We start from the raw sequence: 12,686 nt of genomic DNA, 5'->3' as shown, positions 1-12,686 counted from the left end.
TCCAAACATTGAGACAGATCCTGCTGTCATTCCAACCCTCTCAGCAAGCCCTGTGGTTGGTCCAACTCCTGTGATGGGCTTTGAGGTTCCTCCAGCTCCTGTGATGGACCCTGCAGCTGCTCCAACACCTGCGATAGATCCTGCAGTTGCTCTGAGCTTTTTGACAGACCTTGTGGGTTGCTCTAACCCTTCTGAAGGGCCCGGCAGGTACCACGATCCTCGCAACCAGTCTTGTGGTTACTCCAACCCCTGTGGAATGCACCATCACTGTATGCCAGCACCATGATACAAAGGAACTGGAAAGATGACAAAAATCCAACAGTAGATGAAGTGGCTATGGTTACTTTGACAATATGAAGATTGTCTTTCTTCCACTTTACAGGCCTGTGTCTCAGCTATGGAGAAACTGTCCCAGGAGGTCCAGCAATTCAAAGATGATATGTCTTATTCCCCACCTTTACATACCAAAATCTCAGCTATTAGAAGTAAGTGTTCCTCTGCTTGAGAGGGAGGATTCACCACCGTGTACCATCTGTGGTTTTACCTGCATGACCATGCAGAGAGATATGAGGAAGTGGGATGGAAAACCCACCTTGGCTTTACAGGCACAGGTACATGAGTTGCAAGGGAAAAAAATCACAAGAGGGTGATCCATTTCCTGGAAAATGGCAGCTCCAGTTTCCAGCAGGCAGTTCTCCAGACAGAGAAAATGGTCTGATCTTATCTTTGAGGTTGACAACGAGCCTTTTGGTTCTCACACACTAGAGATGAGTTAAACCACAACACAGATGGTGCATTAATTTATGAAATGAGAACATTTGGTATAATTCATTAACATAAAAAAGACTATCATTAGCAAAATTGGCCACACCAGAGGTTATTCAGCTCTTTTGTGTCACTTTTTATGCCAGTGGAGTGCTGTTAAATATTAAGCTTTGAGAATATACCATTAACCACCAATTGTAATACACTGAGGGTTTAGTAAGTTAAAGAAACTTATAGTTGATCATTTTGGAAATTATAGCAATCTTTCCTTTCCCCTTCCCGCCCCCTGCCGAAAGAAAAAAAAAAAAAAAAAAAAAAAGTGATTTAAACAACTTTGGAGAGCAAGTTACATCAGATTCTCCCCAGCCACCTGTAACATTCACTAGAGAGTGGTTACAAGCTATTAGGAAATACATAATTCAGTACGTTCGCACTGGAAAGGCTTACTCAGCACAGCCTGAGAAGTGTGTTGGTTAATGGTCCAAGAAATACACCTCAGAAGAAAGGATTTAAAACATCACTCTCTATTTGGCATAGGAGTTTTCACTTTCTGAGAGATAAAACGAGTATGTCTTCAGCTGATATTTGTGTCATATGTGTGTCATGATTCCCTGCCATAATTCAATAAGCACCTCAGTTTTCCACCAGCTGCTTTAATTTTGTCAATAAGCTTTGCATATCCTGTGGACTGCACATCAATGTCAGATTTGCCATTTCTTTCACCCGCTTCAATTATGGTGGTTCAGATGGGTCTATTTGTGTCTGCTGTAGGTGGCAGAAAATGGTGTGAGGCTTAGAAGAAAATTCATGTGCATGTGGCTCTCCTTCAGGGTTCTGGCTTCTCTCATCTGATAGGTGTTAGAAATGTCATGTGCATTCACTTCCTTTGTATGCACAGTACATATGGAAGATGACCTTGAAGTGGAATAATGGGGGGTAGCTCAGTGAGGTCTTCTATGAAATACTCCATCGATATTCCTCTCAAAAGGCTGTTTTAAGCCCTACAAAAGCCCTAGAAATAGTGTTGCTTGGGGAGCTTTCTTTTCCCATTAATTTGGTAGAGTGAAAAGTAAGCGTGGAATGGAAGGAAGTTAACTTCCATCCATATGGAGAAAATCTCCAACTTGGTGGTGGATTCATTCTTGGAAAAGTCTGATGAAATCACCTTATTCTGAGAAATGCGTAGGTACAACTATAGCTAATTGGTTTACAATTTAGTAACAATTGTATAATAACTATATCTAGACACTAAACCCTTGACATTGCCATATCAAGAGATTTCCACTGTCTTCTGTTTTTTTCAGCATGGTCTAGGTGGTGATTTTGTATTTTGACTTCATTAAAGATAAGTGACAGTGCAGCCTGCATGTATTTATGCAAAAGCAGACTTCTCAAAATGCTTGTACTGGTAATATCAGGGCTTTTGAGCTTGTTTTCCGTCTGTATTGCTCTGGAGAGCATTTTTCCCTCTCCTGGAATAGAGAGCTGAGGAGCTGCTAGCTGAGTTCAGAATTCCCAGTCCTTTGGCCTGCTTTTTCTCTGCCATTTTCCCTTTCACTTCTCTGTACTGAGTTGTTTCACGTTCAAGTAAATTGCAAAAATAGCAAATAGTGAAATTAGTTAGACGGTTCCCTCCAAATGACCGCATTACGTTTCATATGCACATTATGATTCTATGATTCTAAATTTGACTGCTTGTAGAGTGACACCATGTAGTTGTTGCAGTGTATGGTGGTTTACAGATATCAGCCCTTTCCTTAGGTGATCTTTGTTCCCACTGTGATCAGGATGATTAATTGATAAGGCTACATTTAGTAAATTAGATGAAGGCTGGGGCTTGTTCAGCTTTAGCTTTTCCATATAGTACTGTCAGCTGAGAAGAACCGGTACAGCCATCTCCTTCCTCAAGAATATCAGCTGTTTAACGCATTCTGCTAATGCATTTTCTCTGAAGCACTGTAATGCAGTGCATGACTTTGCAGATGAATCTGTGAATTTCTGCTTTGTTTTGAAATTGCTTGCTATAGCAGTAAAAAATCTTTTATGCTGGGATCTGACGATAGGTCCTTGGGTCGAAGTGAGGATGAATGTCTTACTGTTTGGCTGAATGTAGTGTAATATTCCCCCTGCAGCTGGGGGAAGTGATACTGAAACAGAACACTGGAGCGTGTGTAGGCTTTGTGGAGGACAGGATTATGCATGATGAGCACAAAAGGAGAAAAAAACCTGAAGTAATATGTAAGAAAGCAAATTTCCTTTATGTTGAGCAAGAACCCAATGTGCTTTTATAGGATTAGGGTAACTAGGTATAAAGACATTATCTCTTGGTTGTTTTCTAAATAATTTAATGTTGTTACGTGCAGAGTAAATTGGCTCAGTGGTGCTCCTTCCTGCGTAGGTACATGTTTTGTATCTAATTTGTATTATATCTGATAGAACAGTAGAAATAATCATTATCAAAAGCTTTTTGCAAAGGAGGAGCATTCTCAGGTTCAAAATAAACCTCATTTCCAGCTTTTTTATTTTGCATAACAGCACAAGCTGACTGCTCTGTGCTGTGCTTTGTTGCCAGATTTACTTACACTTTCAAATGCCAAGAGTTTAGATTCGTTTTGCTAAGAAATTGTGGGGAACCAGAATTGTCAGTTAGAGGTTACAGACACTATATGGTCTTCAGTGCTCAGAGCTCAGAGTCTGCAGTGCTTGCTATGTCAGAGTCCTGAAGGAAATACAATTCTTATTTTATTTCTTAAATAATTTTATCTGCTCCAGAAACTAAATAAACACAGCAGGCTATCACTGCCAGAGAACGGATATTCTTTTTTTTTCCCATGGAATTTTCTGCTGAGGAAATTGTGCACAGCATTACACTGAGGTAATGGCAAGAGTCTAAAACATCCTTCAGACTGAGTTGTTTCTTCAGTTTGTGAACATCTTCTGAGTACACGCATACAGCTGAGCAGTTCAGCTCAGGGGTGTCTGGAATGTCACAGTGCTTCAGACCCTGTTGTGCATCTTCTCTGCCAGTGAAAGGTCTATAAAACTGGATGCTGCCTTACCAAGTCTTGAGCAAGGACTGTGACTCTTATAGAGCTGCCATTGCCATGGGGCTCTCATGTGGCTGATTCCATAGCCCGTGTTTTCAGGTGGATTACCTGGTTCGTGTGGAATTTCATAGTGGTTTCCAAGGAAACTTTAAAGAGAGCCTTATGTTTGCCTGTTCTTCACATCTTTCTTGGCAGCAGGTCTTGTATCAGGATCTCTCCCATGCCAGGACATGGCTGGTGAGCTGGACCCATGCTGGGGTGCAGCCCTGTGCTCAGCCTGGGATGGGCTGCAGCAGTCTCACCCCCACCATGCACAGTGCTGGCTGCTGCCTGGAGCTGCTGCTTCCCAGGCTTCAGGATTGGACCTTCTGGTTTCTGAAGCATTCCAAGAAGCAGAATGCTGCATAAGAAACCAACAGATCTGTGGTGGACCATATTTGAGTTCCCTGAATATTTAAGGCCATACTGTGTCCTCAGTAACAATGAAAATCCTCTTGTCCTTCCTTTCAGTCCATAGGCATTGCTGATGGGAATTTGAATGGCAGTAGTAATGAAGATGAACAGGGAGGAACTTATTTTCATTGCAGTGTATGTGCAGAGCTAGATGAAGTTAGAACAGTAGGAAGGCATCATTGCCACTTAATTTTTGGTTCTACCACTCATGCACACCACTGTGGAGAGACGATTGCAATTCTCATTGCATTAAGAAGGAAGAGGTGAATTTTAATCAAACTTTGACTAATAAACACTATAGAACTGCACATGCTGTTGCAGCTTCAAGCGTTTTAAAAACTGGCCTTCTGACAAGTATTGGATGGAGCTGACCACCTAGTCAGGTTTGTTGGCATGCAAGCTGAGGTGAATGACTTATAAAACAACTTCACTGGGAACTGCCCTGTCTTTAAGTGCAGTCTTTAATTGTTGCTATTCAGTCCTCAGTGTATTTTTTATATATATATTAATATATTTTATATATTTCAACCTAAACATGCAGTTTGCGTGTTTCAGATGAAATCTTACTGATGTTCCACCACACTGTGGTGTGTCTTGTGATGCCAGTTAAAGCCAACAGCTGCAGTGTGCCTAAGTCTGACAGTAGTCTGTTCTTTGTTCTCCAATTTGAATTATTAAAAGCTATTCTCAGTGGCAGTGAATTCCAGCAGAAGCCATGCCAGGAATTTGTGAGAGGGAATTTTATTACCGAGTTCTGCCAGAAGTGACCTGACATTAGAACCATCCAGCTTTACAGGCTGTTTTGTGTTGGGGAAATAATAGTTGTGTGCAAGGAAGCAATAGCAAACTCCCTTTCAGTACCAAAAGAGGATTGAATACTAATGGGGGTGGGGGGGGAGGAGAAAGCAGCCGTTTTATGGACTTGTTCTTTGTGAATCCGTGTGCAAAACACCATTCTAAAGACAGCTTATGGTTTCTTTAATCCCTCGTGCTCACCTAATGTTTAGGGATTTATTCTGTCAAGATTTACCTGGCAGAGTTGTTGTTATTCAGGTGGCTGTGACAGGTTAGTGTCCTGGCTGCCAGTTACACGTGTGCCAGAGGCAGAGATGGGAAGAGTTTACCGTATCTGCGAACTGCAGGCGTGCAGCAGGGCACTGGTCAGCCAGCTCTGTGCCAGCCTGTCTGCTTCTTGCTGCTTCTGTTATCACTACGAAAATGGCTCTACACTAATTGTGTTTATTCATTATGGAGAGAGAAGAGGACCTGTGTCTGACAGATTTGTGTCTTTCAAAATCTTCGGGAAATGCTTCTGTCTTAAAGGTGTGCTAAATTTTCACGTGAAGAGCAGAGTAAGGGAGTGGATGAACATGCATCAGTGGTTGTGCAAAGTTACAAGCTGTTGGTAAAGTAACCTCAGCCACTGGAAATGATTTTGTGTAAAACAAACAAGTGGCTTCTAGGGGAAATGGCCTCACATTGCACCAGGGGAGCTTCCGGTTGGACATTAGGAAATACTTTTTCTCTATGAGAGTGGTCAGGTGCTGGAACGGGCTGCCCAAGGAGGTGGTGGAGTCAGCAACCATGGAAGTGTTCAAAAAACATTTAGAGTTTGTACCTAGGGGCATGGATTAGTGGGAAATATCGGTGGTAGGTAGATGGTTGGAATGGATGATCTTGGAGGTATTTCCCAACCTTGGTGATTCTATGATTCTGTAGTAGCTTTTTGTATGAGATTGGTCTTCCTCTGCACCCTAGAGCATGCATCTTGGGTGCACCAGGCAGTGTGCTCCCTCTCATTCCCTTGCTCTTGCATCCTAAGTAAGCTATTGCTTTTTGATGTAAGATTTCTATCACATAAATTAGCCCAGAAACACTGCACTTCCTCAACAGTTCATAGTTCTGATGGAATTAAGAGACTTCCAGCCTCTCTTATTTATTTCTGCCTGTTTTTTGCCCTTGTATCCAACATTGATGATATTTGATTTTATGCCCTTGTTTATATAGCCCTCTGCGGGCTGCCCTTCTCAGCCCCAGTTTGTAAACCTTCCCACATCAGCATGTCAGCATGGAAGGGTGATTTTCCCATTTCCTTTGGCATTAATTCTATCTGTGCCCAACAGCTGTGGAAAAAGCTCTCCTAATATCACTGTCTTAACAGCTTTCCATTCTCCTCCTGGCTCCATCCATTCTTACTGCAGTTTGGCTCCCCACCATCTCTCCTGTTCGCCCCAGCTGGTCTTGATGGGAGCACCAGTTCTGCTTGCTGCATACAGAACTTGAAGCGTGTACAGCTGAGCTGCAATAATACCACTGCATCTCCTCGTGGTTGGATAAGCAGTGGTGCAGGTACACAGAAGCAGTCTGCTACAGGAGCTCAGCAGGTTTCACAGGCCCCATCGGAGCAGCAGATCAGACAAGTTGGAAGGAAATAGTACATGTTTTAACTACAGTAAGATACTGCCCTTTTTAAAATTGCCCGTTAGATCAGCAGTGAGTTAAAGCATAACTTCCGTATAAAATCCCATATCTGAGGCTCAGGTGTGCTTGCTGTCTGTGCAGAAACTTGTCAGGTGCTCAGTGATGTCCTTGCACCATTGACATTTTGCTTCTGCAGACGTACCACAGACACTTCAGCATGACAACATCTGATTTCTTTGTTTGGAGGGACATTCTGCAGACATCCATTCTCACTTTGCCTTTTTGAATATTGTAGGAATAAGATCACATTTTATGAATAACCCATTGAAAGCTGCAGAAAAATGTGACATTTTGAATGCAGAACAAAGTCTGCCAAAGTGTATAGTAAGATGTTTCTGGACAGTAAGTAATCAGAAAAGAAAAAAACAAGGGACTGTCTTCAATATTAGTGTGTTGCATCATCAAGAACAAACGACAATTAAAATGAAAAAAAGGACTTTTATTTAATAGGCTTTATGTTTTCAGAGTTGTAGTGTTCTTTTGTATTGTCATACTGTTATACATATCTGCAGTGCGCCTTTCTGCATTCTGGCAGATTGTAATTAAACCTCCTCTTTGGAAAAAGGACATATTTGTTTTGGTTTATTGTTGTTATGTCCTTGTGATGTTGGGCATAACTGCCTCCAAATTCTGCCAACTTATCCTTCTTCTGCTTGCTGGACTTTTGCAGGATGTTATATTCTTTTCTGTGGTAAATCTGTCAACCCAGTATTCCAGCTTTCTTACAGCTATGAAAAACTTGTACATGCCTTCCAGAGTAGCAGATATTCTGGCACCTGATACGTCATGCTGTGTTAGAGGACCAGAGGAAATATCCCACAGAAAGTGGTTGAAATTGTTGTTTCTGGGTGTGACAGTTTATTGTATGCACACTGTGTGAGGCTGGAACTGAAGAGCTCTGAAATCATATGGCTTGATAAAAGGATGACAGGATGGTATTTCTGGGGGTGAACTATAGACGGTGTTTCCCATGAGCCATTTAAAACTCAACTGATGTCATAAGTACAAAGCAGTGGACTTAAGCACACTGTTTCAGATGACCTCTCCTAACACTGCTAAGCTTTTCCCAAGAGTTGAGCATTCAAGAGGTTATGTTGGAGTGGAGTTTTTTAAGTAAAGTGCTCTGAAAGTTACCATCCAAGTCAGTGATTATTGTCTACTAGCATCTCCTTCATGTCACCTTTAGGATTCTGGAACGCTATGTCCAAGATCAGATTCCTGGTGCAACTGTCGTGGTGGAATCCATTGGTGCTCGGAGGTTTGGGGATGGATACTCCGAAGAGGATTATACCAAGTCTGACCTCATGGTCTACGCAATTGACCCACAAACAAATAGAGCTATAATGAGGAATGAACTTTTTAAGTAAGTATATTGTCTGTCGTTCTTTTCACGCTTCTAGGGACTGTGTTGAAGCCTGTTGGTCTGTCTCTGTTAGTAACCAGTCAACACAACAGGAACAGAAAAAAAATCCTTTGAAGAAATCAGTGTACAGTGCCTACTTCTGCAGTGCATACAGCTTGAGATCCATTCCCATGAACTGAACAACCCAGTACCTGTGTTTGTTTGAACGTTCTGCATGTGTATCAATACAAGGAAAACACTAATGGAAGTCTTCCTCTAAAGCTGAGTCTTTTTGTTTCTTTTGCACTTCTGTGTTTGCTTTTTGTCTCAATGAAAACTAGACCAGACTGCTCAGTGATGGCATAAAGCAGCACCTCAGTCAGCAACCTGCAAAGCAAATGGCTTTGAGCTATCTCAGTGGATCGTGATTGAAAAAGGCTTGTTCTCTCGAGCTCTTATTTTAGTACAGATGAATTATAACATACTAAAGCTCCGCATATATTCAGAGTTTATAGGTTGGAAAAGATGAGTGTGATCAGTCTGACCTGGTATAATAAAGACCATAGGAATTCCCAGAATTGATTCTGTTTTGAGCACATCTTTCAGCAAAGGAACTGCTCAAGAAAATCTAATCAACTACAACCTTTGTGGTGTTATTGCAGAGGTAATTATTTTTACTGTCAAAAACTACAGCTTTTTTGCCTTTTTTTTTAATTTGTCTGGATTCAACCATTGAGTTTTATTACAACTGTGAGTGCTAGATTGAAGCATCTAATTGGTGCTTTTAATTTCTTGTTCTACCAAAACCAAAGCTTATGATCACATCGTCCTCTTAATTTTTTAACAAGTTCCTTGTGTTCTGGACTCTGAAACACTTTTTACTCATTTTATTGCTTACACTTTTATCTGGACTTTCCAGTCTCCCAGCATCTCAGTCATACAGTCTTTTTTGGTCTTGGGAGCAGCAAGCCCTACTTGTTACTTCTCCCCTTCTGGGAAGCACAGTTCTTCCAGTCGTAACTGGTGGGGAGTATGGCTGAGGTGGGAACCCAATAAAAATACACAAGGTCAAAAATAAACTGTGTGGTGCTGCCCAAGTTCAGAAAACAACTGTGAACCTGATGATAGTTGGAAGTCCTGTGAACACTTATCATCTTTGGAAAGCACCCTGTGGATCCGCTGGTGCTTACGTATGGAGTTTGGTCAAGTCCACGGGGAGAGTATTTTCCTCTTGCAGACCATCTTTGGGAGAAAACGTTTCTTCCTTCATTTTGGTGCCCATTGAAAAAAGTAGAAAAGTCTTTTCAAGGATGTTTGTGCATCCACAGAAGTACACAGGGAAAGAGTTAAGCTAGTTAGAAAGCAAATTTTCTAGTGTGAATGGAAGGTTATGCGTTTGCCTGGTTTGAAAATGCATGGGATATTATCAACTTAGAAACAGTCCCATTAGAATGCACCACGTGCCTGCATGCTCAGCTTTTTTTTTCTTGTAATTCTTTCCCTGCTCTTCAAAAGCTTTTAAATATGTAAATTAACAAAACTCTGGGGAATGCTTTCCAGGCTTTAGGGTAGAGGTGATAAAGTGTCAGCTTACTAGAAGGGGAGAAATGAAGCAAGAGGTTTGCAACATGGAATCTGAAGTTAGCAAGTTTTTGCTATCAACTGGGTGAACCTCAAGAGATTTCACTCAGCTCAAGTACTTACCCACATCTAGAAAGAAATTCCTTCTGTGACCATCTTCCCAGGAGATTTTATCACTGGAGAGATTACAGGACATAAAACAGTGCTACTGGGAACGGATTGCTGGGAACCACAATCATCCTTCTGCAGGCCAGGAATCTGCTCAGGATCGTAACAGAAAATAGATTTATTGGTGAAAGCTTCAATCAAAACAACGGGGTGTGATGGGAGAGAGATTACATGGCTTAGAAATTCTCAGTATAACAGCTGCCCTGTGTTTCTAATTGCCAGCCGGGGAAAATCTCTGTCTGTCTGCTAATTTTTCCCCTGTCCTGTACTTTGTTAGACTGATAAACAGTGAGAGATTCATCCTTTACCTTAGGACTCCCTGACATCTTTATTAACCAGGAATCTGTCTTGTTAGGCTGAAAAATGTCTGAATAGTAACTGCACTTTGATATTGTCTCCTCTGTCATACCCCTAAAAGACTTCGAGGCCACTTAGATAGCACTGCAGACTGAAATGATCAGCTTCTTTTTTTTTTTTTCTTTCATATTAAAGTGGATTTATTAGAGCATAAAAAAGTGGAATTCTGAAAATTTTTCCTGCATACATTAAGTGGAAAATGTCCACCATTAGAAATAAAATGCTTACCCTGTCTGAATCCTTTTGCACTGTGTGTCATGCTTCATGATGGAGTTAATGTGCACTGTTGAGTTATGAACCTGATAAAATAGGGTTTGTCAAGAAAATGCTAACAGAATTTTTAGGACAGGCTGTTAAAACCTTGCAGAGATTTAATGCTGTCCTAGCTGAATGCTGTGTTTGGCTAACAAGGACTTGCAGCATGCACCACTGACATCTAGCGTACAACAAAAGCATTAGAGCTCTTTTTGTACTTTTTTGCAAACTATCATTGCAGATCTTCAGGCTGTGAATAGAGATTTTTGCTCTGTTACCCAAAAAATGTTTTGTGGAAAAAGCCAAAGAAGCCACAGCATTAGTTGTTGAATATTGTTGAGTTGAATATTAGAAGAGCATAGTAATACAAACGGAAACATTTCTTCAGGATGCCTTGGTTTGCTACTGTAGGATTGCAGGTGTGCGAGTAGCTAAGGCTCCTCTTCGAGCCTGGCATCATAGAGCCTATACTCAGTGTTGTGCTGTAGCTCAGAGCCAGCTGGATCCTCTTCGTCACCCCTCACTTTGAACTTTGTGGCTGGAGTTTTAGGAAACTACTTGGCAGCTTATGAAACGGTCAACCCTCACTTCCCAAGTGATTCAAGAATTTTTATTTTTCTTTGGAAATTTGAGCCCTGCCCTAAATAACTCCCAAAGCAAATTTTGTTAGCAAAAATATTGGGTTTTGTCCAAAAAAAAAAAAAGTCCCCCAATAGAATATTTTCAATTAAATGGGAAATGAAATAACTTTCTTAAGATCTGGTTGCCCCTCTTGAAGCTGCCAATTATCAGATCAGACAGTCAAAATCTTCCACCACATTTGCTCTTTCACAGACTTTGCTAACCTTGATAATTGTGCTCTTCAAGCTCCTTTCTTAGGTGGTGCACTAAATCTGAAGTTGAGCAGAAGACGAACATTGCAGTAGTTTGGAGGCAGCGTCAAGAGCTCCCGGTTAGCTAATCCCTGAGATTTAATCTTTGTGCCTTGTAGGGCTACTTAATACCACCTAAAAATTAACTGGGAGGTTGCTCTAAACTAGAATAGCTCAAAGCCAGTGAAAAACCTCCATGCTGTGCCAGATTTTCAAAGGACGCATCATGCAGCAACTCTGGTGTTCATGCCCACTGGAGATGAGCTGATCTCATCATTGTCCCTCTGTGCTTTCCTCCTGCCATCCTTAAGGAGAGTCAGGAAGTCTTTCAAGTAGTTCATTACGGAGCATCAGCACTGTGATTTAAGAAAATAGTAGAGACATGGAGCCTAATTAGGCAGAGCAGATATGAGAAGAAGGTTCAGAATTGTTGCAGCTATGCAGCTGCACGAGCAGGGAATTATTAATCTTAGTGTATTTTTATATTTTTCTTATTTTAGTATATTTTTCCCTATGGCTTTAATATTGCAAGGAAGGTCAAAAGGGAACAAAATGGATGGATCTCCCACCAAAAACAAATTGCCCTAAGAAACTGCAGGAAGTTCTTTCTAAATTAGCTGCCTTTAGATAAGCATCAGGTTGAACTTCAGTCTTGAGGGATGTATGCACGAGGCTTAGTTAATCCTTTGCAACAGAGCACTACAGAAAAAAGCACAAAGCAAACTTCACCTTGCTATTCTACAGCATGAAGAACTTTTTGCCCCTAGAAATGAGAGTAAGCTTCAGCTCACCTCTCCTTTTCAGTGTTTAAACTGCGTTCCAGCTTTAAATACATTGAAGTTATCACTGACAAAGAGATTATGGGGAATTACAAAGATTCTTAAGTACATAAGGAAGGGGTATGTGCCTTATCAGAGCGGAGTTATTAGCCCAGCTACACAGTAGTTGGAACACAGTTAATGAGCTTGGCTATCACAGTTTTCTGTTTTGGCACTGAAGGTTCCTCGATGGCAAACTGCTGGATATCAATAAAGAATTTCAGCCATACCTGGGGCAGGGGGGACGCATCCTGGAGATCCGCACCCCGGACGTGGTAGCAAATGTCAAGAAGCAGGCGCAAGCTGTAGGCTTCACAGAAGGTGCATTGCTGGCTCTGGCCGTCATTATCATCCTGTGCTGCATGCCAGCTATTTTAATAGTCATGGTCAGCTACAGACAGTAAGTACTCTTACTCCTTTTTGTGATTGCAAAGTTGTATTAAAGATGCTACATTTCTTAGCTGCAGCGCTTTGAAAGACTTCCTTATTACCAGTCTACATACCTCTCCTCTCCTCTCCTCTCCTCTCCTCTCCTCTCCTCTCCTCT

The 12,686-nt window shown here is 41.4% G+C and overlaps 1 protein-coding gene across 1 annotated transcript in view; it reads left to right on the top strand.

Annotated features, from left to right (window-relative positions):
* Nucleotides 1-12,686, top strand: part of PCDH15 (protocadherin related 15) — a 383,291-nt gene that overhangs the window by 345,839 nt on the left and 24,766 nt on the right. Inside the window, exons 29-30 of the mRNA XM_042862789.1 lie at nt 7,933-8,109; nt 12,321-12,539. Of these exons, the coding sequence (XP_042718723.1) occupies nt 7,933-8,109; nt 12,321-12,539 (396 nt within the window). The remainder of the gene's footprint in view (nt 1-7,932; nt 8,110-12,320; nt 12,540-12,686) is intronic.

Source organism: Lagopus leucura, unplaced genomic scaffold (assembly GCF_019238085.1).
Source record: "Lagopus leucura isolate 7727_CA_CO unplaced genomic scaffold, USGS_WTPT01 Super-Scaffold_739, whole genome shotgun sequence".
In the NCBI taxonomy this organism is placed as follows: Eukaryota; Metazoa; Chordata; class Aves; order Galliformes; family Phasianidae; genus Lagopus; species Lagopus leucura.
This window is presented reverse-complemented; position numbering and strand designations above follow the sequence as displayed.